Source organism: Triticum aestivum, chromosome 2D (genome assembly GCF_018294505.1).
Source record: "Triticum aestivum cultivar Chinese Spring chromosome 2D, IWGSC CS RefSeq v2.1, whole genome shotgun sequence".
NCBI lineage: Eukaryota > Viridiplantae > Streptophyta > Magnoliopsida > Poales > Poaceae > Triticum > Triticum aestivum.
This window is the reverse complement of record NC_057799.1, coordinates 235,493,753-235,521,042: the sequence shown is the minus strand read 5'-3', so window position 1 is coordinate 235,521,042 and position 27,290 is coordinate 235,493,753. Positions and strand designations below refer to the sequence as shown.

At 48.2% G+C, this 27,290-nt stretch overlaps 2 protein-coding genes across 17 annotated transcripts in view; one reads left to right on the top strand and one right to left on the bottom strand.

The window, feature by feature from the left end:
- Positions 1 to 11,930: 11,930 nt before the first annotated feature.
- On the bottom strand, positions 11,931 to 18,768 carry LOC123052649 (U1 small nuclear ribonucleoprotein C). Of its 15 annotated transcripts, none has more exons than XR_006424875.1 (6): positions 18,221 to 18,768; positions 18,027 to 18,087; positions 17,697 to 17,816; positions 17,353 to 17,451; positions 14,377 to 14,544; positions 11,932 to 13,418 (listed from the first exon to the last, which is right to left on the bottom strand). XR_006424875.1 is itself a non-coding variant. In XM_044475954.1 (5 exons), exons 1-4 carry the CDS (start codon positions 18,765 to 18,767, stop codon positions 17,361 to 17,363), a joined length of 711 nt encoding a protein of 236 aa, XP_044331889.1. In that variant the 5' UTR covers position 18,768; the 3' UTR covers positions 11,931 to 13,418; positions 17,353 to 17,360. The 15 variants fall into 15 exon arrangements, 3 of the variants coding, with proteins under 3 accessions (XP_044331889.1, XP_044331891.1, XP_044331890.1); XR_006424874.1 differs by lacking the exon at positions 11,932 to 13,418 and adding an exon at positions 13,459 to 13,501; XR_006424877.1 differs by lacking the exon at positions 14,377 to 14,544 and having other exon boundaries at positions 11,931 to 13,418.
- Positions 18,769 to 19,380: 612 nt separating this feature from the next.
- Positions 19,381 to 27,290, top strand: part of LOC123052648 (UPF0613 protein PB24D3.06c) — a 48,838-nt gene continuing 40,928 nt past the window's right edge. The window contains exons 1-3 of one of the 2 annotated variants that reach the window (XM_044475951.1): positions 19,381 to 19,774; positions 19,869 to 19,964; positions 21,926 to 22,002. In XM_044475951.1, coding sequence (XP_044331886.1) covers positions 19,529 to 19,774; positions 19,869 to 19,964; positions 21,926 to 22,002 — 419 coding nt within the window. In that variant the 5' untranslated portion in view covers positions 19,381 to 19,528. The remainder of the gene's footprint in view (positions 19,775 to 19,868; positions 19,965 to 21,925; positions 22,003 to 27,290) is intronic. The other variant, XM_044475952.1, reaches the window with a different exon arrangement.

Below are 27,290 nucleotides of genomic sequence, written 5' to 3'. Positions count from 1 at the left end.
GCGCCCCATCCCTTGCGCCGGCGACGCCGCCATACCCACGGCCAACTTCGGCGCTGCGGCCGCCGTGCCTTGCTCCTGCCCCTTGCCCCGCCCTGTTGCAGTGGCCTTACCCCGCCGCACGTCGGCGGCCTCGCCACGCCCGTGGCTGGCGCCCCCCTCTGCCTGTCGATCTAGGCGCTCGCCCAGTCGGGCGCCGACGCCGACGCCCGCGTCCGCTAACCGATCCGCCCCGTTAGGCCCCTGTGCCACTGACCAGAGGGGCCCAGCCCCCTGAACGATAAAAAAAGAATAAAAAAATAAAAATAAATTAATTAAGTTAATTAACCCTGTTTAGATTAATCTAAATTAGTTAATTAGTTTAATTAATAGTTAATTAATTAGTTAACCCTAATTACCCTAATCAGTCTATGACATGTGGGACCCACGTGTCAGATGACTGCTGATGTCAGCATGATGTCATGCTGATGTCATCGCAACACTGTTTCGGATAATGTATATATTAAATAATTAAATAAATTCCAGAAATTAATAAATTCTTTTAAAATCAATATAAAATAAACCGTTGCTCAGATGAAAATACTTTGTACATGAAAGTTGCTCAGAACGACGAGACGAATCCGGATACGCAGCCCGTTCGTCCACCACATATCCCTAACCTATCGAACATGGAACTTTTCCCCTCCGGTCCCTCTGTCCGAAAACGCGAAACATCGGGAATACTTTCCCGGATGTTTCCCCCTTCGCCGGTACCACCTACTGCCGCGTTAGGGCACACCTAGCACCGCTCATTGTCATGTCACGCATCGTCATGCTTATGTTTGCATTGTATTTACTGTTTCTTCCCCCCTCTTCTCTCCGGTAGACTACGAGACCGACGCTGCTGCTGCCCAGTTCGACTACGGAGTTGACGACCCCTCCTACTTGCCAGAGCAACCAGGCAAGCCCCCCCCCCTTGATCACCAGATATCGCCTATTCTTCTTTATACTGCTTGCATTAGAGTAGTGTAGCATGTTACTACTTTCCGTTAATCCTATACTGATGCATAGCCTGCCCTTGCTTCTACTGTTGTTACCTTTACCTGCAATCCTACATGCTTAGTATAGGGTGCAAGTTTTCCATCAGTGGCCCTACATTCTTGTCCGTCTGCTGTGCTATACTATTGGGCCGTGATCACCTGGGCGGTGATCACGGGTATATACTTATATACTCTATACATGACACAGGTGGTGACTAAAGTCGGGTCGGCTCGTAGGAGTACCCGCAAGTGGATCTTTGTGGCGGAGCGACAGGGCAGGTTGAGACCGCCTAGGTGAGAGGTGGGCCTGGCCCTGGACGGCGTCCGCGGTTACTTCGACATAACACGCTTAACGAGTTCTTGGTATTTGATCTGAGTCTGGCCATTTGGTCTATACGCACTAACCATCTACGCGGGAGTAGTTATGGGTATCCCGGCGTCGTGGTATCAGCCGAAGCCTTCGTGACGTCAGCGACTGAGTGGCGCGCGCCGGATTGGACTGGAACGCCACTAGGCTAGGTCTGCTTCCGGCCGCGTACGCAACGTGCAGGTGTGCAATGGGCAATGGGCCCAGACCCCTGCGCGCATAGGATTTAGACCGGCGTGCTGACCTCTCTGTTGTGCTTAGGTGGGGCTGCGACGTGTTGATCTTCCGAGGCCGGGCATGACCCAGAAAAGTGTGTCCGGCCAAATGGGATCGAGTGTCTTGGGTTATGTGGTGCACCCCTGCAGGGAAGTTTATCTATTTGAATAGCCGTGTCCCTCGGTAAAAGGACGACCCGGAGTTGTACCTTAACCTTATGACAACTAGAACCGGATACTTAATAAAATACACCCTTCCAAGTGCCAGATACAACCCGGTGATCGCTCTCTAACAGGGCGACGAGGAGGGGATTGCCGGGTAGGGTTATGCTATGCGATGCTACTTGGAGGACTTCAATCTACTCTCTTCTACATGCTGCAAGATGGAGGCTGCCAGAAGCATAGTCTTCGACAGGACTAGCTATCCCCTCTTATTCTGGCATCCTACAATTCAGTCCACTGATATGGCCCTTTACACATATACCCATGCATATGTAGTGTAGCTCCTTGCTTGTGAGTACTTTGGATGAGTACTCACGGTTGCTTCTCTCCCTCTTTTCCCCCTTTCCTTCTACCTGGTTGTCGCTACCAGATGTTGGAGTCCAGGAGCCAGACGCCACCGTCGATGACGACTCCTACGACACTGGAGGTGCCTACTACTACGTGCAGCCCGCTGACGACGACCAGGAGTAGTTAGGAGGATCCCAGGCAGGAGGCCTGCACCTCGTTCGATCTGTATCCCAGTTTGTGCTAGCCTTCTTAAGGCAAACTTGTTTAACTTATGTCTGTACTCAGATTGTTGCTTCCGCTGACTCGTCTGTGATCGAGCACTTGTATTCGAGCCCTCGAGGCCCCTAGCTTGTATTATGATGCTTGTATGACTTATTTATGTTTTAGAGTTGTGTTGTGATATCTTCCCGTGAGTCCCTGATCTTCATCGTACACATTTGCGTGCATGATTAGTGTACGGTCAAATCGGGGGCGTCACAAGTTGGTATCAGAGCCGACTGCCTGTAGGAATCCCCCTTTCCACACTCCTTGGCCGAAGTCGAGTCTAGACATTACAAAACTTTTACTAACATGGCTGTGTGTCTTACGGGCCCACGTCGCCATTGGGTAATACTAGGATCTTTTACTCCTCGACCTTTACTCTGGGACTCTGAACTCTCTTCTACTCGGGTTAAACGAATTTACTAACTCTAACACTAGGATCCCGTGACCGCATTCACCCCAAAGTTGGATAAACCATAGTTATTTCTTAGAATAGTATTTTGAACAATTCACACACTGTCATTTGACTCCTTTGAAACGTCTTTGCTTTCAGATGGAACCCACGAGGCAGGTCGTGCGCCACACGACGGCCATTGGTGCCTCGGGATCACCTACTGTGCTAGCTGAGATGATGACCTATCTGGGTTATCGCTGGCACCCTGAGTACACCGTCTACGAGGAGTACTAGGACTTTAACCAGGAGCAGTACCGTGCCATCGTCCACCTCTACTCGCGGGAGTATGACTCCAGTACTGTGCTGCACACCGCTCATGGTGTTGGAGTGACCATCGATATGGCTGTCCACGATGCTGCTTATGCTGCTCTGACACGTCTTCGTGGAGAGTATCGGGAGTTGGACACCTCCCCTTTCAGGCACATTGCTATCGCATCTGATGTTGGTGCGGAGGGATACTATACTGCTGCCTACTCCACTGTCACCCGAGAGCCCTTCTACCATCAGAACCTGGTTCTGCATGCTGATGGGCTGGATCGAGCTAACCGAGCTCTTCGCCACGAGTTGTACACCACCCGTCAGCACCTTTACCGTGCTCTGACGCTGCGGCACCCCTTTGTCCGATCTAGGGAGCTGCCCCGTTCTGCGATCTACCCAGCCAGGACTGTGATGCCCCAGGGTGTCGGCTGGCCAGATGTGGGAGGCCACTCTCCCGCACTTGGACCTCTTCTACCACCTGAGCGTCAGGTTCTGCACCAGAGTATTCGCGGACCCCAGGTTGCTGACGTGGAGTTCCCGATGCGACACTACCAGCTTTCAGGCTACACCTACCTCCACAGTACCTCTTGGGACTGATGTAGGCTTGCTTGTTAGTGTTAGATGCATTCGCCGCGAGCCTGTGTGCCGCCTATGATGTTTTAGTCTATGTACTGAACTTTGTGTACTGAACTCTATGCATGACCCCTTTTGTAAGTTATGCCGACTACTATGTAGTAGCTATCGTGCTCCTTTCATTATGCATGTTTCATCATGAATTATTCTTGTCTTTGCAAATTTCTCAATGCTGAACTACCCCTGTTATATATTAGCAGGATGGTTAGACCAGGTGGTCGTGGTAGTGGTGGTAATGCCCCACCACCACCTGAGTACATGGCTGGTATGATCCAACAGTTCAAGCTGAACCGCCAATTCATGGAAAATATGATGGCTCAGTTTCCTCGCCCCAATATGGACCAACAACCAACCCCAGTAACTCTGTAGGATTTCATGCGCCTGAACCCAACTGTGTACCGCAGCTCAACTCAGCCTCTGGATGCTGATGACTGGCTCCGTGACATCACCTATGAGATGGAGTCTACCGATGTAGCCCCTGCCAGCTATGTCACCTTTGCTTCCTTCTTCCTGAAGGGACCCGCAGCTCAATGGTGGGACAGCCACAGGCGTACTCTGCCAGCTGGAACAATCATCACCTAGCCAGACTTCCAAGCTGCTTTCCGTGCCCGCTTCATTCCTCAGGGAGTCATGGACCGGAAGAAGCGTGAATTCCGCAACCTCACCCAAGCCAACAAAACTGTTGAAGCTTATCAGCGGGAGTTTCTGAACTTGTCTCGCTATGCTGAAGAGGACATTACAACTGATGCACGCAGACAGGAGAAGTTCCGTGATGGCCTTCAAGCTGACATCAAGCTCGCACTTCTAGTGCATGACTTTGCTGATTTCGCCACCTTGGTGAACAAGGCCATCAATGTCGAAACTGGTCTACAGGAATACCAGAGCTCTCACAGGCGCAACCGTGACACGGGCTCATCTTCGGGCCCGCCCTCACAGAAGCGTAAGATATGGATCCCGAACAGCATGTACCGTCCAAATGCATCTGCCCCAAGCCAAACCTATGCTGCACCTCGTCTGCCTCCACCACCATCTAGGCAGTCAAGACTTCCAGCTCCACCGTCCCAAGCTCCTGTTCCCACTCCCAATAATGGCTTGTGCTTCAGGTGTGGTCAACTAGGACACCGTGCTAGAGAATGCAACCAGAACCAGAATCAACTGGCCCTTCCAGCAACTGGCCATGGAAGCAACCAGCCCCGCAGCAACAAGGCCAAGTCTTATGGTCGTGTTCATGCCAACCACGTTGATCTCAATGAAGCTCAAGACCAACCTGCTACTGTGATGGGTACACTCCTCGTAAATTCAGTACCAGCATCTGTTTTATTTGATACAGGTGCATCGCATTCATTCATGTCAGAAGATTTTGCATACAAGCACGACGTTAAATGTGAGGAGATGAACACCTCGGTATTGGTCAAAACCCCCGCGGGACAGTGTCAAACCTCCCTGGTTGGCATCGATGTCCCCGTGGAAATCGAAGGGCTGGAATTCTTTGCCTCTCCCATTATCCTGAAGTCGTCTAACATCGACCTCATTTTGGGGATGGATTGGCTGAAAGCGCATACTGCTTCTATAGTTTGCACCACTAAGACCGTTCATCTACTTCACCCTTCAGATGAAATAGTTGCTTACCAAGCTCATCTGGTGCAAAATGCCGAGGCCAGGCTCTATGCATTGAATGCCTTGAACGCCGCACCACTCGAGGGCATTGAAAACATTCTCATCGTGCGTGAATTCCTCGACGTCTTCCCTGAAGAACTTCCAGGGATTCCCCCTGCTAGAGCTGTCGAATTCATCATCGACTTGAAACCAGGCACCACTCCTATAGCCAAGCGACCCTACAAAATGCCGTCGCACGAACTCCTTGAGCTTAAGGAGGAAATCGACAAATCTCTTCGCAAAGGATTCATTCGCCCAAGTTGCTCTCCTTGGGGAGCACCTTCTCTCTTTGTCAAGAAGAAGGATGGGACAAACCGATTAGTTCAAGACTACCGTCCTATAAACCAAGCTACCATTCAGAATAAATACCCTCTTCCTCGGTTCAATGATCTGTATGATCAACTGGCGGGTTCATCAGTGTTCTCTAAGCTCGACTTGAGGTTGGGTTACCACCAGATCCGTGTTCGCGAAGAGGATATCCCAAAGACCGCCTTCGTGACTCGCTATGGTTCATACGAGTACACCGTCATGTCTTTCGGTTTAACCAATGCTCCAGCCACCTTCTCTCATCTGATGAACTATATATTCATGGATTACCTCGACAAGTTCGTCGTGGTTTATCTGGATGATATCCTGGTATTTTCCAAGAACGAAAAAGAACATGTTGAACATCTTCGACTTGTGCTGGAAAAGCTACGAGAGCATCAACTATATGCCAAGTTCTCCAAATGTGAATTCTGGCTACCGGAACTAACCTATCTTGGGCATGTCATCTCTAAGGATGGTATTGCCGTCAACCCTGAACGAGTCCAGGCTATCCTTGATTGGACTCCTCCCAAGAACGTTAAGCAAGTAAGAAGTTTTCTCGGTCTTGCCAGCTATTGCCGTCGATTCGTCGAGAACTTCTCCAAGATCGCCAGGCCTCTGACTAACCTGTTGCATAAGGGCGTCAAGTTCCAATGGACAGACAAATGTCAGGAAAGTTTCCAGGCACTCAAAGACAAGTTGACTTCTGCCCCAGTTCTAGCTCCACCTGATACTAAGAAGGACTTCGTCATTTACTGCGACGCTTCCCGTCAAGGATTAGGCTGTGTCCTAATGCAAGACCGCAAAGTGATTGCTTATGCCTCTCGGCAATTGCGCCCTCACGAAGAGAACTACCCAGTTCACGACCTCGAACTTGCTGCTGTCATTCATGCGCTAAAGCAGTGGCGACATTACCTTCTTGGTAATCGTTGCGAGATCTTCACTGACCACCAAAGTCTGAAGTATCTGTTTACTCAGCCAGACCTGAACCTCCGTCAGCAGAGATGGATGGAGCTTGTTGCAGACTTTGACTTGGGTATTTCCTATACGCCAGGCAAGGCTAATGTAATGGCTGATGCCTTGAGCCGCAAGTCTTACTGCAACCACCTCCAGGTTCACAAAGTTCAGCCCTCGCTTGTTGAAGAATTCAGGAAGCTGAACCTCCATATTGTTCCTCCGGGTGCACTCGCTCCCCCTCCTAAGGAGTTTCGCAAGATGAACCTCCGTGTTGTTTCCCAGGGTTCCCTCAATACCCTGGCCGTCGAAACCAGATCTCTTGGACTCCATCAAGAGAATACAGGGATATGACTCTGAAGCCCACAAGATTAAGCGCTACCTCGCAGAAGGAAAGCCCTCATTCTTCACTATTGCTGAAGATGGCACTTTGTACTTCAAGGGCCGCCTAGTGGTGCCATGTGCAGAGAAAAACCTGGATATGACACAGGAAGTTATGAAAGAAGCTCATGATACGCCTCTATGTATCCATCCTGGTAGTACAAAGATGTACCAAGACATCCGTCAGAGATTCTGGTGGTCTAATATGAAGCAAGACATTGCTCGTTATGTTGCTGAGTGTGACGTTTGCCGTCGTATCAAAGCAGAACATCAAAGGCCTGCTGGAACTCTGCAACCTATCTCTATTCCTGAATGGAAATGGGACCATGTTGAGATGGACTTCGTCACTGGATTTCCCAAATCACAGAAAGGTAATGATGCTATTCTTGTCGTCATTGACCGGCTTTCCAAAGTTGCACATTTCCTGGCGGTCAAAGAAACGATCACTGCTAGTCAGCTGGCAACGCTCTATATGTCCAGGATTGTTTCACTCCACGGTATTCCATTGGTTATCAGCTCAGACCGTGGCAGCTTATTCACTTCAAGATTCTGGGCAAGTTTCCAAGAAGCTATGGGAACTCATCTGTCATTCAGTACTGCGTTTCATCCTCAGTCGCAAGGGCAAGTTGAACGCGTCAACCAAGTTCTCGAAGACATGCTTCGAGCTTGTGTTATTTCCTTCGGCAAGAAATGGGAGGAATCTCTCCCGTATGCTGAGTTCTCTTATAATAATAGCTATCAAGCTAGTCTGAAGATGGCCCCCTTCGAAGTGTTATATGGACGAAAGTGCCGAACCCCTCTGAACTGGTCAGAAACTGGGGAACGTCCACTCTTCGGTCCGGATATTATCCAACATGCCGAAGAACAAGTCCGCATTATTCGTGAGAATCTCAAGACTGCTCAGTCACGTCAGAAGAGTCAGTATGACCGTCATCATAAAGACATGGTCTATCAACCTGGCGAAAAGGCTTATCTTCGAGTCACACCAATGAAGGGTGCTCACTGCTTCGGAATCAAGGGCAAACTAGCTCCTTGATATATTGGTCCATTCACTATTCTCGAAAGGCGTGGAAAAGTGGCATACCAACTGGAGCTTCCGTCGAACCTTTCTGAGGTTCACGATGTGTTCCATGTGTCACAGCTCCGCCGTTGCTTCAAGGACCCAATCCGAGCAGTGGATCATGAAGTGCTCGAATTGCAACAGGACCTCTCCTATAAAGAACATCGGTCCGCATTCTCGACCAAGCTGAACGCCGCACACGTCAGAAGGCGATCAAGTTCCTCAAAGTCCAGTGGTCGCACCATTCTGAAGATGAAGCCACTTGGGAACGCGAGGATCGCCTGCGTGAAGAATACCCCGCACTGTTTCCTTCTACCTCCTAAATCTCGGGACGAGATTTCTTGTAGTGGAGGAGTTTTGTAACGCCCGGATAATCAAGCTACAGTAATCCCACGCAAATAGTGCCACGTCACCATGGTTACTTTGCTAATCTACCGTTAGGTCAAACCGGTTAAAAATTCAAATTCAAATTAATGTCAACGATAAAAGTTTTTCAAAATTTAAAACAAAAATGTTCGGGAGGTGCCATATTTTGCATAAGTAAATACGGTGTAATAAACACATTTTTATAAAATGCCTAGATAATTTAAAATGATTTAAAACAGAAAAGAGAAATAAATAAAAGAAATGCAAAACAGAAAACAGAAGAAAAGAAAAAAAAGCAGCCCCCCCCGCTGGGCCGTGGCCCAACTTGGCCGAACGGCCTCGGCCCACCAGGCCACCACCTGGGCCGGCCCACCCCGCCGCCATTAACCTTCCCCCACTCCCCCCAGTACTCCACCAACACCCCCACTCCCCCCCATGAAAATATCTCCTCCCCCCCTCTCCCCCGATTGGATTGGATCGAGAGGAGGAGGCCACCGACGCCGTCGCCCGTCGCCGCCAGGAGACCACGCCGCCTCGCCATTGGACGTCGCCACGCCGGAGCTCCTCCGCCGGCCTGCTTCCTCCTCCCCACCGGCCTTCTCCCACGTCACCCGTCGTCCCCATCTTCCACCTCGCGCCCCGCTGCCACTCCCCTACCGGCAATGTGAGCCCCGCCGCCCGCGCTCGTCTTCGCGCGAGCACCTCCCGCTCCTCCTCTCCCCTCTGCTCCCGTCACCGAATCCGACCGTGCCGTCGTGCGCGCCGTGGCCCTGAGTGCCGTCCCCGGATGGCCACCGGCCCCGCGCTGCTTCGCCCCCGCCGGCGCCCTCTGCGGCTGCCGCTGCCGCCCCACGACCACCACGCTCGTCGACGCCCTTGGCCTCACTGCCGCGCACCCGTGCCGGACCACGCCCGAGGCGCTCGCGCCTACGGCCGCGCCCGCCGGACGGCGCCCACATCCGCCCCGTTCCTGCGCCCCACCCCTTGCGCCGGCGACGCCGCCATACCCACGGCCAACTCCGGCGCTGCGGCCGCCGTGCCTTGCTCCTGCCCCTTGTCCCGCCCTGTTGCGGTGGCCTTACCCCGCCGCACGCCGGCGGCCTCGCCACGCCCGTGGCTGGCGCCCCCCCTCTGCCTGTCGATCTGGGCGCTCGCCCAGTCGGGCGCCGACGCCCACGCCCGCGTCCGCTAACCGATCCGCCCCGTTAGGCCCCTGTGCCACTGACCAGAGGGGCCCAGCCCCCTGAACGACAAAAAAATGAATAAAAAAATAAAAAATAAAAAATTAATTAATTAATTAAGTTAATTAACCCTGTTTAGATTAATCTAAATTAGTTAATTAGTTTAATTAATAGTTAATTAATTAGTTAACCCTAATTACCCTAATCAGTCTATGACATGTGGGACCCACGTGTTAGATGACTGCTGATGTCAGCATGATGTCATGCTGATGTCATCGCAACACTGTTTTGGATAATGTATATATATTAAATAATTAAATAAATTCCAGAAATTAATAAATTCTTTTAAAATCATTATAAAATAAACCGTTGCTCAGATGAAAATACTTTGTACATGAAAGTTGCTCAGAACGACGAGACGAATCCGGATACGCAGCCCGTTCGTCCACCACACATCCCTAACCTATCGAACATGGAACTTTTCCCCTCCGGTCCATTTGTCCGAAAACGCGAAACATCGGGAATACTTTCCCGGATGTTCCCCCCTTCGTCGGTACCACCTACTGCCGCGTTAGGGCACACCTAGCACCGCTCATTGTCATGTCACGCATCGTCATGCTTATGTTTGCATTGTATTTACTGTTTCTTCCCCCCTCTTCTCTCCGGTAGACTACGAGACCGACGCTGCTGCTGCCCAGTTCGACTACGGAGTTGACGACCCCTCCTACTTGCCAGAGCAACCAGGCAAGCCCCCCCCTTGATCACCAGATATCGCCTATTCTTCTCTATACTGCTTGCATTAGAGTAGTGTAGCATGTTACTGCTTTCCGTTAATCCTATACTGATGCATAGCCTGCCCTTGCTTCTACTGTTGTTACCTTTACCTGCAATCCTACATGCTTAGTATAGGGTGCTAGTTTTCCATCAGTGGCCCTACATTCTTGTCCGTCTGCTGTGCTATACTATCGGGCCGTGATCACCTGGGCGGTGATCACGGGTATATACTTATATACTCTATACATGACACAGGTGGTGACTAAAGTCGGGTCGGCTCGTAGGAGTACCCGCAAGTGGATCTTTGTGGCGGAGCGACAGGGCAGGTTGAGACCGCCTAGGTGAGAGGTGGGCCTGGCCCTGGACGGCGTCCGCGGTTACTTCGACATAACACGCTTAACGAGTTCTTGGTATTTGATCTGAGTCTGGCCATTTGGTCTATACGCACTAACCATCTACGCGGGAGTAGTTATGGGTATCCCGGCGTCGTGGTATCAGCCGAAGCCTTCGTGACGTCAGCGACTGAGTGGCGCGCGCCGGATTGGACTGGAACGCCACTAGGCTAGGTCTGCTTCCGGCCGCGTACGCAACGTGCAGGTGTGCAATGGGCGATGGGCCCAGACCCCTGCGCGCATAGGATTTAGACCGGCGTGCTGACCTCTCTGTTGTGCTTAGGTGGGGCTGCGACGTGTTGATCTTCCGAGGCCGGGCATGACCCAGAAAAGTGTGTCCGGCCAAATGGGATCGAGTGTGTTGGGTTATGTGGTGCACCCCTGCAGGGAAGTTTATCTATTCGAATAGCCGTGTCCCTCGGTAAAAGGACGACCCGGAGTTGTACCTTGACCTTATGACAACTAGAACCGGATACTTAATAAAATACACCCTTCCAAGTGCCAGATACAACCCGGTGATCGCTCTCTAACAGGGCGACGAGGAGGGGATCGCCGGGTAGGGTTATGCTATGCGATGCTACTTGGAGGACTTCAATCTACTCTCTTCTACATGCTGCAAGATGGAGGCTGCCAGAAGCGTAGTCTTCGACAGGACTAGCTATCCCCCTCTTATTCTGGCATCCTGCAGTTCAGTCCACTGATATGGCCCTTTACACATATACCCATGCATATGTAGTGTAGCTCCTTGGTTGCGAGTACTTTGGATGAGTACTCACGGTTGCTTCTCTCCCTCTTTTCCCCCTTCTACCTGATTGTCGCTACCAGATGTTGGAGTCCAGGAGCCAGACGCCACCGTCGACGACGACTCCTACGACACTGGATGTGCCTACTACTACGTGCAGCCCGCTGACGATGACCAGGAGTAGTTAGGAGGATCCCAGGCAGGAGGCCTGCGCCTCGTTCGATCTGTATCCCAGTTTGTGCTAGCCTTCTTAAGGCAAACTTGTTTAACTTATGTCTGTACTCAGATATTGTTGCTTCCGCTGACTCGTGTGTGATCGAGCACTTGTATTCGAGCCCTCGAGGCCCCTAGCTTGTATTATGATGCTTGTATGACTTATTTACGTTTTAGAGTTGTGTTGTGATATCTTCCCGTGAGTCCCTGATCTTGATCGTACACATTTGCGTGCATGATTAGTGTACGGTCAAATCGGGGGCATCACAAGGCATGACCACTCGACGCCGCCGACCAACTCCTCAAAGCGGGAGGAGTCCGAGCGGTTGGCCCGACTCAAAGGTGACGGCAGGCGGCGCAAGAACCCCGCCTTCGACCGTCGCCCCAAGGCAGAGGTGGCCGAGTGTTTGGGTCAGGCGGAGGCAGCCGAGTGGCTGCGACCCGAGCTTGCAACGGAGGTCGATCAGGATTGACGTGACACCTGGAGGCCTTCCACCACTCGAAGGATGGCGATAATGCCTAGGACAACAACAACGACGATATGGGTGCGCGGATGGCGACAGAGGTGCCGGCGGCCTCGAAGTCTGTGCCTACAAGGTCAAGTCCGGTGCCTCACCTAGTTTTTTTAGTTTAAATTTCGTTGTTTGTTGAAAAATTGTTAAGTTTTGTCCTTATTATGTGTGATATATCAAAAATTAACAAATATTGTCCAATTAGCATGAACTGCGTCTTTTTTAAACGATCAATTTTAAATGGGGGGCGGTTATTTTGATTATATATATAGGACAAATGTTTCTTACAAGCAGTGGTAGTTACCACCACTTGCGTTTTGTATGTTGTATGTAGTATCTGTCGAAACCGAGAGTATGTATGTGTAGTATGTACTCCCTCCGTCCCGAAAAACATGCTGCAGGCGTAGTTTATTGCCAATTTTATAAAAAAGCCCTCATAGTTTTAAAACAATCGCAAACAAGTCCCTCCACCCCTGTCTTCTTCCTCCGCCGCCGCCCGTGCGTCTCCAGGGGCCGGCGCCGCCAAGCTGCGTGATTGCCGCCCACCAGGAAGTGTTCCGCCTCCGTCGCCACGTACCTTCAACGCCGCCGCCGTCGCCAAGTACTTGCTCCGCCACCGCCGCCCAGACCTGCGCCGCCGCGATCCCCTCCCGCGGCAATTACCTGCGGGCGTCGCCGGAGTTTGCCACCACGATCCGGTGGAGCAGGAGCTCCTTCTCATCGTCCTCGAGCTCCCGCGAGTCGACCTTGAGCTGCCTCCCGTGCGCCACCGCGATCCAACTACGGGCATCGCCGGAGCCGGCCTCCATGATCTGGTGGACAGCAGCTCGCGCGCGCCCTCCGTGGTCTCCCGCGAGTCCTCGTCGAGCTCCCACGCGCAGCCGTCGTGCTCCTTCTCTGCCTGCGTGCCCGCCAGTGGTGCTAGCCCGTGTTGCTGCATCTTGTTTCTCCTCTGTTTCTCCCCTGCCGCCATTGGAGCTAGCCCGTGGTACTGCTGCTGCTCCTCTTCCCGTGTTGATGCTACTGCTCCTCTGCCTGTGCTGCTGTTGTTGATCCGTGTTGATGCTACTGCTCCTCTGCCTGTGCTGTTGTTGTTGCTGTTGACTGCCGCCATGACTGATGCTGCTGGTGCTATTTGCCCTCTGAAGAAGTTACTCCATCAGAGTACTGCTAGTTGAAGAAGGTACTCCATCAGATGAAGTGTTTGTTTCCTTTGTGCATGGTTCTTTCCAAAATATGGGAAAAAATAACTGAAAAAAGCACGCATGAGCAAAAATATGAGACCACATACAGAAAAATTGCACACTTCCATGTCTTAAAGACACCACCATTGGAGCTAATTGAGAAAATCCATAGCCATGGCAGGAGGGGATCAGAGAAGATGATAGGCAACAAAGCAGTTTTTAAAATGCATTCTTGAGTCAATGTCCCCATTATTCCTGTCAACCGAATCAGTTGAACTGATCTGACACCCACACAGCGTCGTGATCCTAATTTGTCTTGGCCACACCCAGACACAAATCTCTGCATATGGAAGGAAAACTAATTTTGGGATTCAAGGCACTCTGATTTCCCTTTGGTTAGTTGTTTCTGTTTCATTTCCTTCTGAAACAACAGTTTCTATCTGTCAGGTTCTAGAACTATCGAGCGAGTAAGGAACAAAGATCACACTGTTTCATTTCTGGAGTATATAGTTTTATGTCTCACGGTCTATTGTTTCTCTCTGAATTCTCTCCTCGCCGAGCTGTGTCTTTTCCTCCAGTATAGGTACCTGGGTTTGTTCTGAAGGTCATTACATGTTTCAGTTGATAAGTTACTAACAAAGAGACAAACCTCGTAAGCTGTATCGGCTTAGGTGGAACACCACAGCTTATAAGCACGCTACTTTCACTTCTTAAGCTTGGCAGACTATACTGCACCCAAGGGCATATGATAGAAATCCTGAGCAAAAACCATTCCATGGCTGGTTCTAAACACATACTGACATAGATACAGTTTACTTTTTTTTAACATATACAGTCAACTCCAGAAATCTGAAAACCATGCGATCCATATAATTTTTTGGCTTATATTTAAGGAACGAATTAAGCTACAAAGGCAGAGTAGCTTCTTTTGAGAAGACTACCTTTTGTTATAAGAGGCAAAGTTTTAGATAACCATTGCATGATCACAGCTTGTTTTGTGTATTTTCCAGTGCCAAAATGGCCATGTAGCATGCTTGTCCTGCTGGTCCAGGCTCAGCAACAAGTGCCATGTTTGTTCTCATGATGCGATCTTTGCACGGAACATTGCACTGGAGAAAAGGAGTAGTACTTTTTGTTAATGTGGATAAAATGCAGTATTAAAATGCACAGAAAATTCAGTTAAAATGCATTTGAACTTGATAGTGCCATGATCATAATCTGAAAATTCAGTGGCAAAAGTGTTGACAGTAGTACTCCTCCTTCTACTAGTAACCTAGAGGCTCTTGTAAGCTAATGAGCCTTTCTATAAATGGTGCCATGGCAGCTATTTGTAGAAATGGTACCATGGCGGCATTTCTTGTTTGACTTGCATACTCATTTGTGTGTGTATATTCTTGTTATGGTACCATGGTGTACTCATCTTTTGTCATTGATGGCAGGAAACATAACTATGGATTTGAACTTGATGCCTCAAAAGGAAGAACATGAAACTATTGATTTGAACTTGATGCCTCAAGAGGAAGACGATGAAGCTATGAATTGGATGCCTCAAGAAGATGAAGGGAAAGAGGATGAAGCTCAAGAGGAAGAGGATGAAGTTATGAATTGGATACTTCAAGAGAAGAGAAGAGAATTGTCAGATAAGGAGAGGCATGGTGTTTACTTCGCCTTGCTAGTAATCGAGCTCAGAGATGGGTCTGTTCAACCAGACGACAAGCTGCTAGTCTCAAACCTGTTGGACATAAGTGTACGATCTGTTGAAAGAATCTGGGAAGACGCCAAAAAGCAAATTGCCGATGGCAAAGAAGTAGATGTCTCAAGCAAGAAGCCAGGAAGATCTGGCCGAAAGAGAAAGGAGCTGGATTTAGAGAGGACCTCAACAATCCCACTGAATAAAAGAAGAACAATTCGATCTCTGGCACGGTCTCTAGGTGTGGCCCGATCGACCCTACATAAGAGGTTCCAGTTGAATGAGCTCAACCGCATCACAAGCACCGTGAAGCCTCATCTCAAGCTAGAGAACAAGCTTGCGAGATTGAAATTTTGTATGTCCATGGTCGATGACAATTCGATCTCAACTTCTCGGGCTATGTTCAAACCAATGACGAATATGGTTCACATCGATGAAAAGTGGTTTGACATGACGAGAGTGAAGAATAGTTACTATGTACTTCCAGGAGAACCTGAACCAAAGTGCACCGTGTCAAACACTCACAGCATTGGGAAGGTAATGTTCCTAACAGCTGTTGCCAGGCCTCGATATAACAATGAGGGGGAGCTAACATTCGATGGGAAGATCGGAATTTGGGCATTCGTCGAAGAGACTGAGGCGAAGCGGACAAGTCAGAACAGAACAAAGGGAACAAAAGTGTTGACATCAGTGAAAGTAACCAGGCCTGTGTGCAGAGATTATCTAATCAATAAGGTTATCCCGGCAATTCAGGATAAGTGGCCTGACGATGATGAGGGAGCAACAATATTCATCCAACAGGATAACGCAAAGCCTCATGTCCTTCCCAATGATGTAGCTTTTCGAGAAGCTGTGGAACAAACTGATCTTGACATCCGATTGCTATAACAGCCCCCAAATAGCCCTGAGTTAAATTGTTTGGACCTCTGCTTCCATAACTATCTCCATTCTCTAACCGACTGCAGGTCACCTACAAACATCCAGGAACTGGTACAGGGTGTGGAAGAGGAATTCAAGAACTACGATCCCGACAAGTTGCACAAAAGCTTTATCACATTAGAAGCAGTTATGTTTGAAGTTATGAAAGACAAAGGAGGAAATCAATATAAGTTGCCCCACTTGCACAAGGATCGCTTTCAGAATGCTGGACTGGAAATAACCAATGTATATTGCGACAGTCGGGTGGTTGTTGATACTAGGGCCATTATAGAAGAAATGGAAATTGCAATAGGAAAATAAAATGAAAGGACAGAATTAGCTAGAGAAGGGAAAAGAAAGAAAAGTAAAGGGAAGGGAAGGGAAGAAGTGGCCAGAGAAAGAATGTAGTCAAGAGGGGACAAAGAGGCCCTTATGTCATGTAGTCAGGTGCTCCTTGTGTATGTCTTGTGTAATCTTGTGTCAAGAGGGGACAAAGATGCCCTTATGTCATGCCCTTGTGTATGCCTTGTCTAATCCTTGTATATCAACTCCTTGTTGGAATTTATTGGAATTATCTGGGTTATTTGATAATTGAATTATTGGGTTATTTGGAATTATTTGGTATTTGATTATTTGAATTGATTTGGATTAATTTTAGTTATTTGAATTAATTTGGGTTAGTGGACTGAAATTTTTGCTTGACAACTAAACAACTAATGAGAGGTCCATTTAGCATGGAACAAATAAAAGGACAGTGGATGACAAGAATCTAGTCATATCACATGGGATGGATCAGCTAAAATAAGAAAGACCATCTCAAGAATAGTCACAAGGAGTACTACTGTATATTCTAATTTACTAAAATTATTGGCATAACAAAAACAGATATGCAGTGGACATGTTTGGTACAGTAAATAAATATGCAGTCATAGCATGGATAGATTAGATAATGAGAGGAGTAGCACTGGATTAGTCCATCTCAAGGTCCTGGCTAATTAGCTATCAGTATATACTGGTGAGTCCTTTTATACAGAGATTGAATAATTTCAGTGCCAGTGCCATTACATGGTAGAGAGAGAAGAGTGAGTGAGCATGACTATATACTACAGCATGGCAATGAAGTTTGATAAATAGCAGAGGACAACAGTATAATCCTGGGCTGCAAGGTAACAAAAATAATTAAAGCTCCACCATTGACAGCTATGAGCTGCCACATTTACAAACGTGGGCTTTGTTCTAAGAATTTCAATTCAGCTTCGTAGTGATGGGACGACAAATGCACCAAGCACGATGATTTTATCACACATACCTTGTTCTTTAGGCGCTATTTCTCATTGGAATCCTTGTTATACTTGTCTTTGTGAAAGCCCATGATATTGCAAATAGGACGATCTGATTTTCAAAGGACCTGCATGGGTGGCGACAAGATAACCGTAAAAAATAGAATTGCTGACAGTTGCGCACAAGCAAGCAATTGAAGAAGAATCTGAAGAAAATGGCAACACTTGGGCACAAACAAGCAGTTGATAGATGCTCTTATTAGGATGATGAAAATCGTATGAGACTCATGACTCGTGCTGCTATCAACTAATGGAAAATTTAGATGCTTTGAAACAGAGCAAGCTGCACAAGGCAAGAGAGATGATCCATCACCTTGAGTTGCCGCTGCTCCATGGCTCCATTATTGTCGTTTCATGTCAGTATATGCTTTAGCCTTGGTAGATTGTCTTTAGCCTTGAGTTAACTGAATTTACCAAGTGTTAAATGTGTTACCTGAATTTACAAAGAGCAAATGTGTTAACTGAATTTACAAAGTGGAAACTGGATATTATGCTATAGTCACTGATCAAAATTTAGTGGAAACAGAATTGATAATCAACATACAGAATGCAGAACATACGGTTTATTTTCAGTTTCAAAATGGAAAATACACTTCTTCAATACTCCAATTTTACAAACTGAAAATTCCACAAAAATGCACACCTGTGTGTGTCCCAAAATGCCCTACATTTTGAAGCAGTTCGTAGAGTACACTGAATCTCACCTGCGTGCGTCCCAAAATGGAGTAAATGTTTCAAAATTCCACAAAAAATGCCCAAAATGGAGTGATTCACATGTGAGTACAGTACTAAAATTTTCAGTTTTGACATTTTGGGGATTCAGGCAAGCATCCTCACCTTCGCTCTGTAGTACTGGATGAGGTTGACGGCCAGGTGGACAGTGGTGGTGGCTGCTGGGCGGCGAGGCAGCCATACGGCGAGGAGGGGGTCGACGAAGGGCAGTGCCAGCTCCGGCTCGCCACCCTCGGGGAAGGACGGCTCCGTCGGACGGAGCGCCGCTGGTGGAAGGCACCGTTTGCGGATTGGAGAAGGGGCACCCGTGCTTCCCAGTGCTCGGGTCGACGGCGTCCATGGAGGGGCGATCTTCATGGTCGACGGAGAGGAGGTGATTCACGACGAGCGCAGGCGGAAGGAGAGCGAGGACTGCAGACGGTGGTCTCCGAAATTGAACCTTCGCGGGCGGCGGGCGTAGGGGAACGAGGCGGCGGTCGGAGGGGAGGGGAACAAGGCGCCGGTGTGGGGAGGCGGGAGGGAAGCAAGGCGGAGGCGGCGGGGGCGCGGCGACCAAATCAACCGGCGTCGGAGAAGACTGAGGAAGGACGAGCACCGCGGGTTTGGTCGGGAGAACGGCAAGGACTAAATTGAAAAAATGACCTCGCGACATGTTTTTCGGAACGGAGGGAGTAGTATATAACAATGATTATGTAGTATATATACTAATTTTTAGGTAATATGTATCTTTTTTGTGTATGCTCTTTTTTCGTACAAATATGTACGTATTTCACAAATATAACAAAAACTATAGGCTCATATGTAATTTTTTCATGTAACTTGCTTTGAAATATCTTAGATATAGTATATGAATATATTTAAAATAATAAAATACTCCCTCCGTCCTAAAATTCTTGTCTTAGATTCGTCTAGATACGGATGTATCAAGTCACGTTTTATTAGATACATCCGTATCTAGACGAATCTAAGACAAGAATTTTGGGACGGAGGAAGTAGTATATATAGTACCATATGGTACTCCCTCCGTTCCAAATTACTTGTCTCGAAAGTGGATAAAAATGGATGTATCTATAACTAAAATACGTCTAGATACATCCATTTCTATGATAAGTAATTCCGAACGGAGGGAGTAGTATATAAGACATGTGCGGTAACTACTTGGTAGTAGGATGGATTTTCCATATGACATTTGATGAGTTTATTGTGGTTATATTCGCATTGGTTTTGCCAAATGCCGCGTTGGATATAGCCACCAAACCAAACGCCACCTAAAGTATCCGGAGATATCCCGGACAGATAGGTTCGGAATGGTGCCCGCCTCGGAGATGCCCTTGCTCCCCGATCCCAAGTCGCCAAGTTCGCTGCACCTCCCGTCCCCGTGATGCCCTCGCCGTGACCTCACCGGCGGCCGCTATGACCTCGCCGGCTTCTACCTCTTCCTGGTTCTCCGGAATCGTGCGCACAGCATCCGGTAATCCCCCTTCTTCAGCCATGCCTCCCGCCGGCGGCGTCACCTCCGCCCCCGTCTCCCTTCCCGACACCCCTGCTGCCGTGAGCGGCAAGGGTGGCGTCGTTGCCCCTGTAGCCACCACAGGCGTAGGCGCTCGCAGGAAGCAGCTCCAGGGCACGCTGTTCAAGTACGGGCCCAAGTCCGCTCAGGTACGGGCCTATTTCTCTCGTGCGTCAAGCCTCTCGTCGTAGCTCGCAGTGATGATCTGTGGACGGTTTCGAGTTTTTCTTTTCTTTTTCCCAGGGGTGTTGGATTCAGTTCCGCTCATCGGCTGCATGCTTCGCAATTCCTTTGGCGTGGGAATTCTTTGGATCGGATGTTCTGGATGCTTCTAGAATGGTACCTCTTACCTGCGTGGCATTTGGAACTCGAGATTCCCCCTAGTGTTCGAGACGCGGGATCTCCTGTTTGGATTTGCAGCGTCCTGCTTTTTAGCTCGTGGGATTCTACGTTGATGCGTGTGGTTCTTTGATTCCTGTAGGAAAAAGGAAGCTTGTATAAATCTTTCACGACCCACATGAGTGAGTGATTTTGCTTTCGGTTGCTTTTGGCGGTCCCGACTTGCCATTATGTTCTTTTTTATTCCTTACTAAGGGCATCTCCAAGGGCAAAAACATCGAACGGATGGTGTCACCCCGGGACTCAGGAACAACATCTTAGAACCTGTTTTATCCTCTGAACAACCAACAACAAACACTAGAACTAGAGTTATAAACCTTCGATGGCTACAAAGTGGATTCACCCTTGGAAACGCGCTGGTGTAATTGGTGAAAATCAAGTCCGGCGGGTGCCAACCATCTAACGCTAGCACCCAAATTTTCCTCAAAATGCAACATCTTTAATATAAATTAGATGTTCAACATCATATTTGCGATACAAATAGATAGTAAAATAAACTATGACTAATCAATTATCATCACGTCCAAAGCCATGGAAGCTACCTCCTCGGACACATCGGAGAGGGCATCATTGGAGGTGGCTGGAGCGGTGACTGGCGTGGGAGCGGCAACAGGCTCCTCTGCGGCATATAAGTGGGTGTTGTGGCAGTTCTCCCTAAGTGACCGTCTCGTGCCGCTCCGCCCGATCGAGAGCATCACGAACTTTGCACTTCTCATACTCGGCGTAGGCTAGATGATGGGCGGCGAGCGCCACGGGTGTCGTGATGGGCGGCACATGCCTTTGTGTAGGCTCACACTCCCTTGGCTTCGGCATGATGGACACATGAAGAGATTGACATTGTGATGGTTGCGGGGCGCCATGGCGGCTTTCAAAGAGACTGGGGGGCGAGGGGAGTGGAGCGACATCCAGTTTTAAGGGGAGTGAAACCATGTCTGGAAGTGGAGGGTGCGGGAGGGAAATCGCTTTGGGAAGGCGACGCGACGGCGGGAAATCCCGTTGGGAAGCGGGGCGGCGATACGCGGCCATAATCGGTGGGTTCGGACTGTTAGATCCGACGTGGCATATGTCCGGACTCCCCTACTCCGCCCTTCGATTTGGGCCGGGCTGGGGGATTTAAGACGTCTTGACGGTCCGTGTCGGAGGCTTCAAAGTGTCTGGACAATCCGGTCCGGACATTTGAGGCCGGAGTAGGGGTCCACGTTGGAGATGCCCTAATTCCTTTGTTGATATTGCATGGTCATGCCTTTTGTTGATTTGTCCATTAGTGTCTGCCATTTCTTGTGGAAGAAAGCCTACTCAATATACAATGTAGACCCTTTATGCATGTCCTTTTCTTGTTTTCTCCGGCTTATGTCTTATGGGTTTCAGCTTTAGCCTACCCCAATTTATTTGGGACTAAAGGCTTTGTTGTTGTTAAAAATATGTAATGGTCAGATTATCATTTCAGTACAATGCTCTGTATTTTCTCTGAGAACATAACTGATAGTTATCCTATACAAAAGAGGTATGATAGTGTACAAAGGATTGGTCGTAAACATATGACATAGTAGATTTTTTCAAGCACAGGAACTTTTTACATCTGGCAGTGTCTACTTGAAATCTCTTAGAAGCCTTTACCTTTTTAGCATATACACATGTCCATTATTTATTTTCTATTATATTATCTGGGATTTAAAAAAAAGAATATTATTTTGATTTCTCGATACCCCTCGTCATCTTATGGTTTGCATTATTCCATCGAAAAATTCTCTTCATGAATTGTTAATATTATTTTGATTTCTCGATACCCCTCATCATATTGTGGTTTGCATGATTCCATCTACAAATTCTCTTCATGAATTGTTTTATGTTTATTGTTATTGTTGCAGCGTTTGTGTGATAATTTTACATCCCTTTTTCAGGTTGCGTTCAGGACTGGTGATTTTACCCGTCAGGTGATTTTCATTGGTGGTTTGGCAGATGGGCTCTTAGCAACTGAGTAAGTTGCTTTACTTTTTAAGTCTCACGCAGAGTCAGCCACTCTTATTAGCTATATAGTTTCATTAAATATTTGATCATAGCATTGTTTTCCTCCAAAGGATACCATTGTTAGGGAAATAGCAACTTGTATTCCATTGGGGCCAAGGGCTAATATATATAGTACATGTACAGGTGGTAAATATGTAAACAACTCCATGACGCTTTCATTCTCTTCTTTTCTTTCTCTCTCCTCAAGTCCTCTGTTCCGGTCTTCCACCTCCGCTCCCCCATCGCCTCTTCTCCCTTTCTCCTTCGCCGGTTTGTCTCGCTGGAGAAGGAGGGGAGAGGAGCTCGGTGCCACCCTCCCCTTTGTAGATCCACTTGGTTTGCATCCTTTATGATTAGTTTGGGCTTCCTCTCGGTGGTTTGGAGGCACCTTCGAGCTCGTTTCTCTGACGTCCATGGCATTGCAGCCACCGTGGTTATCCTCAGTTTCGGCCTTTCCATGGTACGTTTGGTTGTAGCCCTCTCAAATAACCTCCCTTATACTGTCTTTGCCGGATCTAACCCTCCTTCAATCCCTGCCTTGCGGTTGAATTTTGGAGAGTTGGGTTTGCCGTCGGCAAGTCGTGGTCTCTCCCTTTCAACAATTTCCCATGCCCCCGCTGGTTCCATTTGTTTAGTGCACTGGGTTAGCTTAGCCCCATCCTTCTCTTCCGATGTCCAGATTCTGCTTGTGGTGCTTCACAGATGGGTGTCCAGTAATCTGTTCAGGCCAGATCAGGTCAGGTGCTCGTGTTTTCTTGCAATCTTTGCCATCTGATCTTCTTTGCGGGGGTGATGCTTTCGTTGTGCTATCTATGCATCTCCATAAGACTATCCCTGCCGTGTCTCTTGCTAGTCTCCTGCTCGAGATCTCTTCAACCTCCATAAGTGGAGGCCCCTTTCTGGGTTTCGGATCTGAGCATTTGGCTGGCGTGGCTCTTAGTATTGAACGGCGTTGCATTCGACATCCACTGCCCATTTCAGGGGTGTCTCCCAGATCGCTAGCAAGTGTTTTTTTCCTTCTCATTCAACTCTTTCATCAGTATTCTACATGTCCAACACTGTCGTCAGCTGGTGCATGAGCATCCCCATCTTCTCAGGCATCAACAACTTCTGCAACCTCCAATATCCAATCGGATCTAGTGGAGGCCCTTCTGTCTGCAAGATGCTTTCTCCAGCTGGTGGTGGCCATCGTTCGAGCCCGCTCTTGGAGTTGGTCCGAGGAGCTCGTCAGCAGACGCGTGTGCATGTATCGTGGCAAGCTGTGGAGTTGTGGCAAGCGGTGAAGTTATCCAAGACACGTGTTAGTATTCAAAATATCGTCCAACTCACCTATTTATTGCTTATCGGTGGGTGGTCGCTAAGATTATACCTTATCTTTGCTATTTATCATTTGGGCCGATTTATCGCTCTGACAAGCGACTAATCGGGAATCTAGCGATTAATCAGGCTGGGCCATGTGGTTAGAAATCCCAAAATAGGGCTCCTCTTCGGTAGCCTCCCGCACATCACACTTCATCCCCCGTTCGATAGGACATGTGTTGTAGTGTTGTCCTATTCTATTTGTCATTGTTTGACATGTAATATGTAGTTATGCATTGATGTAGTGTTGTCCTATTCTATTTGTCATTGACTCATTGTTTGACATGTAATATGTAGTTATGCATTGATGTAGTGTTGTCCTATTTAAAAGCATAGAGCACAGTGATGGTTGTTTTCATTTTTACCTTATTAGTGCTTGGAACTTAGGAATCCCAAGCAAAAACAGGCCGATTAGTAGTCAGCAGATAAAATCGATTAATCGACTGATCTCAATTAATCTCTAATCCCCAGCGGAATGAAATGCTAATGATAAGTGATATCCTCAACATTTATCCTATTAGGAGTGTGTACACGTGTATTTTCAGGATCATGTATAAGCTTGCTTTAGTTTTCTGGGACTTTCAAGTCTCTGACAATGTAATGTTTTGCGGGGCAGGATGTGCCCCATTGTTTTTAATATAATGCAGGGTGGGTGTTGTTGTGCCAAAGAAAGGTGGTAAATACGCAGGAAACCCCTCATACAATGGGGAAAATACACATGCTATACATGGAACATAATATAACTCTAACACCGCCCCTCAAACACAGGGCGGATCCACAACACTGAGTTCGGAGCGATAAAATCCATGCATGCTCTAGTTTGGGCCTTCGTAAAAAATCTGCCAATTGTAACTTGGAAGGACATAACTTGGAAGGCACATACTGAAGAGAAGCATCAACACCAATATGCTTGGTGAGCTCATGCCTCACATGGTCGCACATAATATTGACAACACCTGTACTGTCAGACAAGAGTGCAGTAGGTGTAGTAACACACACCAAACTCCTGAAGTAACCACCGTAACCAAGTCACCGCCGTCAAAAGGGCCACAGCTCACAACTCAAACTCCGCACTCGAATGGGAAACTGTGATCTGTTTCTTCGTCTTCCAGGTGAGAGAACCACCAACAAAAACACAATAAGCAGAAAGTGAACGGCGATCTGAGGGATCACTAGCCCATGTAGCATCAGAATAGGCCCGAAGCTGTACCGAACTGGAGCGGGGAAAGAAAAGACTGTGAGAGATCGTGCCACGAAGACATTGTAGAACACGAAGAAGGGATTATAGTTAACCATACCGGGAGCTGCAATAGACTGACTCAAAATATGGAGAAGATAGGAGATATCCGAACGAGTGGTAGCTAAATAGACAAAGGCTCCCCACAAGCTGATGTGTCAGATTAGACAAGGGATCACCATCAAAAGCACCGAGGTGAACTTTGAGCTCCATGGGAGTCAACAGTGCACTCATCGGTAAGAGCGGCACGAGCAAGAAGATCCTACACATACTTCTCTTGGGAAATAAAGAAGCCATCAGAGGTAGAGGAAACCTTAATCCCAAGGAAGTAGCAAAGAGGGTCAAGACAGCCATAAGAGACTGCTCACTAAGACGCGCCTTTACAAAGGCAATGTACTCAAGGTCATTGCCAGTGATGATCATGTCATCAACATATAGAAGAAGAGTTTGATCACGAGGAGAAAGCTGGACAAACAACGCAGGATCATGAGCGCTCGCCAAAACACCAGCGACAATCACCACAAAGGCGAAACGCTCAAACTATGCACGAGGGGCTTGCTTAAGGCCATAGAGGGAGCAACGAAGATGACAAACCATGCCATTAGGAACAGAATAGGTAGTGGCTGCATGTAAACCTCCTCACGCAACTCACCGTTAAGAAAATGGCATTCTTAACTTCAAGCTGAGATACAGACCAATGGCGAATAGAGGCCACATCAAGAAGTCTGCGAACAGTGGTCATATGGGCCACATGAGCGGAAGTCCCATCATAATCACGAGCTCCTGAAAGCCACGAGCCACAAGACGAGCTTTGTAGCGCTCAAGAGAACCGTCAGAGTGAGTCTTAACCTTGTAGACCCACTTACAAGTGATGGGCAAACTCCAGGAGGAAGAGAAACAAGATCCCACGTGCCGGTGCGCTCAAGAGTAGCAATCTCCTTTGCCATCGCAAGCTGCCATTTAGGATGAACAACATCACAATAAGAAGCTGGCTCAAGAACAGCAGCGTCGATGCTAGAAAAACCAAGGCGGTCAAACATGAGGGAGTAGACGAGCACGTGAGTCATAAGTAGGCTTTGACGAGGAAGATGACACATCAAAAGTAGATGGCGCACCAGTAGACTCATCCACAATAGGCGGCGACGAGTATAACAGTGAGTAAAAGATGGAAGAATACAAGGAGGAACCACTGGGATACTCGGGTGATGGAGCCGAGGAAGCCATTGGGGATGAAGGTGCAAAATCCTGTGATAAGCAAGGTGAGGAAACCATAGGAGATGGGTGTGGCAGATCTTCAACGGTCTGAGAAGCAGTAGTGAGATGGGTAAACAAGGGCTCAACAGGAGTGATAGGTGTGTCGGAAAAAGTGAGGAAAGAGATATCCTTCACTGAAAAGGTTAAGGAAGATGGATGCAGGTAGAAGGGACGAGACTCATCAGAAGTCACATCTGGAGAAATACGCATGTGACGACCGATAGGATCCCAACAGCAGATGCTCACCATTGTATCCTAAGAAGACACACTTGACAGACTGAGTGGACAGTTTGGTCCGTTCAGAAGAAGAACCTAGACACAACCAAACAAACAAAGCGCTGAATAATCAGGAGAACGATCAAAAGGGCGCCCGAAAGAAACCCACCCTGCAAAGCAGTGGAAAGCTGAATAGTGATGTCGGGATAGGTAGAAATGGAAATAACCTCGGCCCAAAAGTGAGGCGGAAGAGAGGCAATGATCATGAACGCACGAGCTGTCTCAAGAAGATGATGATGTTTACACTCGGTCACACCATTCTGGGCATGAGCACCAGGACAAGAAAGCCGAGCAAGAGTACCTTGCTCAGCAAGGACAACAGTACAACACACAACATCTTGGAGATATACTCTCCAGCAGAGTCAGCATGAAACACATGAATAGGCATAGAGAACTGGGCAACAAAACACTTATGTATAGAAAGAACCTCACTGCGAGAAGACATAATATACAGCCAAGTGTAGCGAGAGAAATCATCTATAGAAAATGATATGCTATCGATGGGCCCCTTTCGAAGCAAAGGGAGCCGGACCCCTACATCGGAATGAACTAAATCAAAAGGACGCCGAGACACTAACTCACTAGTATGATAAGGTAGCTGAATCTGTTTGCCAAGCCTACAACCCTGACACTTTAAAGAGACATCTCCTGAGGCAGACCCTGCCGAGAACCACAAAGATGACCGAGTAGATGATGCCACTGATGGAAGGAGCCGGTAGCTGAAGCGCCGGTAGCAGAGGGACTGGCGATAGTGGTGGCAAGAGGAAGAAATGTGAAGCCAGTCTAACTCCCAAAGCCACTGAGAATCGCAGCGGCGAGGGCCAGCCCCAACCATGGTACACGTGCGCCGATCCTGATGAGTACAAGAGTCAACGTCAAGAATGACGTGACAACCAGAGTTGGTAAGCTGACCGGCAGAAAACAAGTTCATTATAAGGCGAGGAAAAAGAAGTGCTAAGTGTGCCTTGTCTAGCAACAGGAAGGGAAGTACCATGCACCAAACTTGTCTAGAGAAGACACAGTTTGTTAAAAGCTGTTGGCTCTTGATCACAAATAGGGCATTGGCTCGGGTGGGTTAAACCCCTTCACACTAATCTGTTGGTAGTCCAACATCTATTGTAAAGCGCAAACCA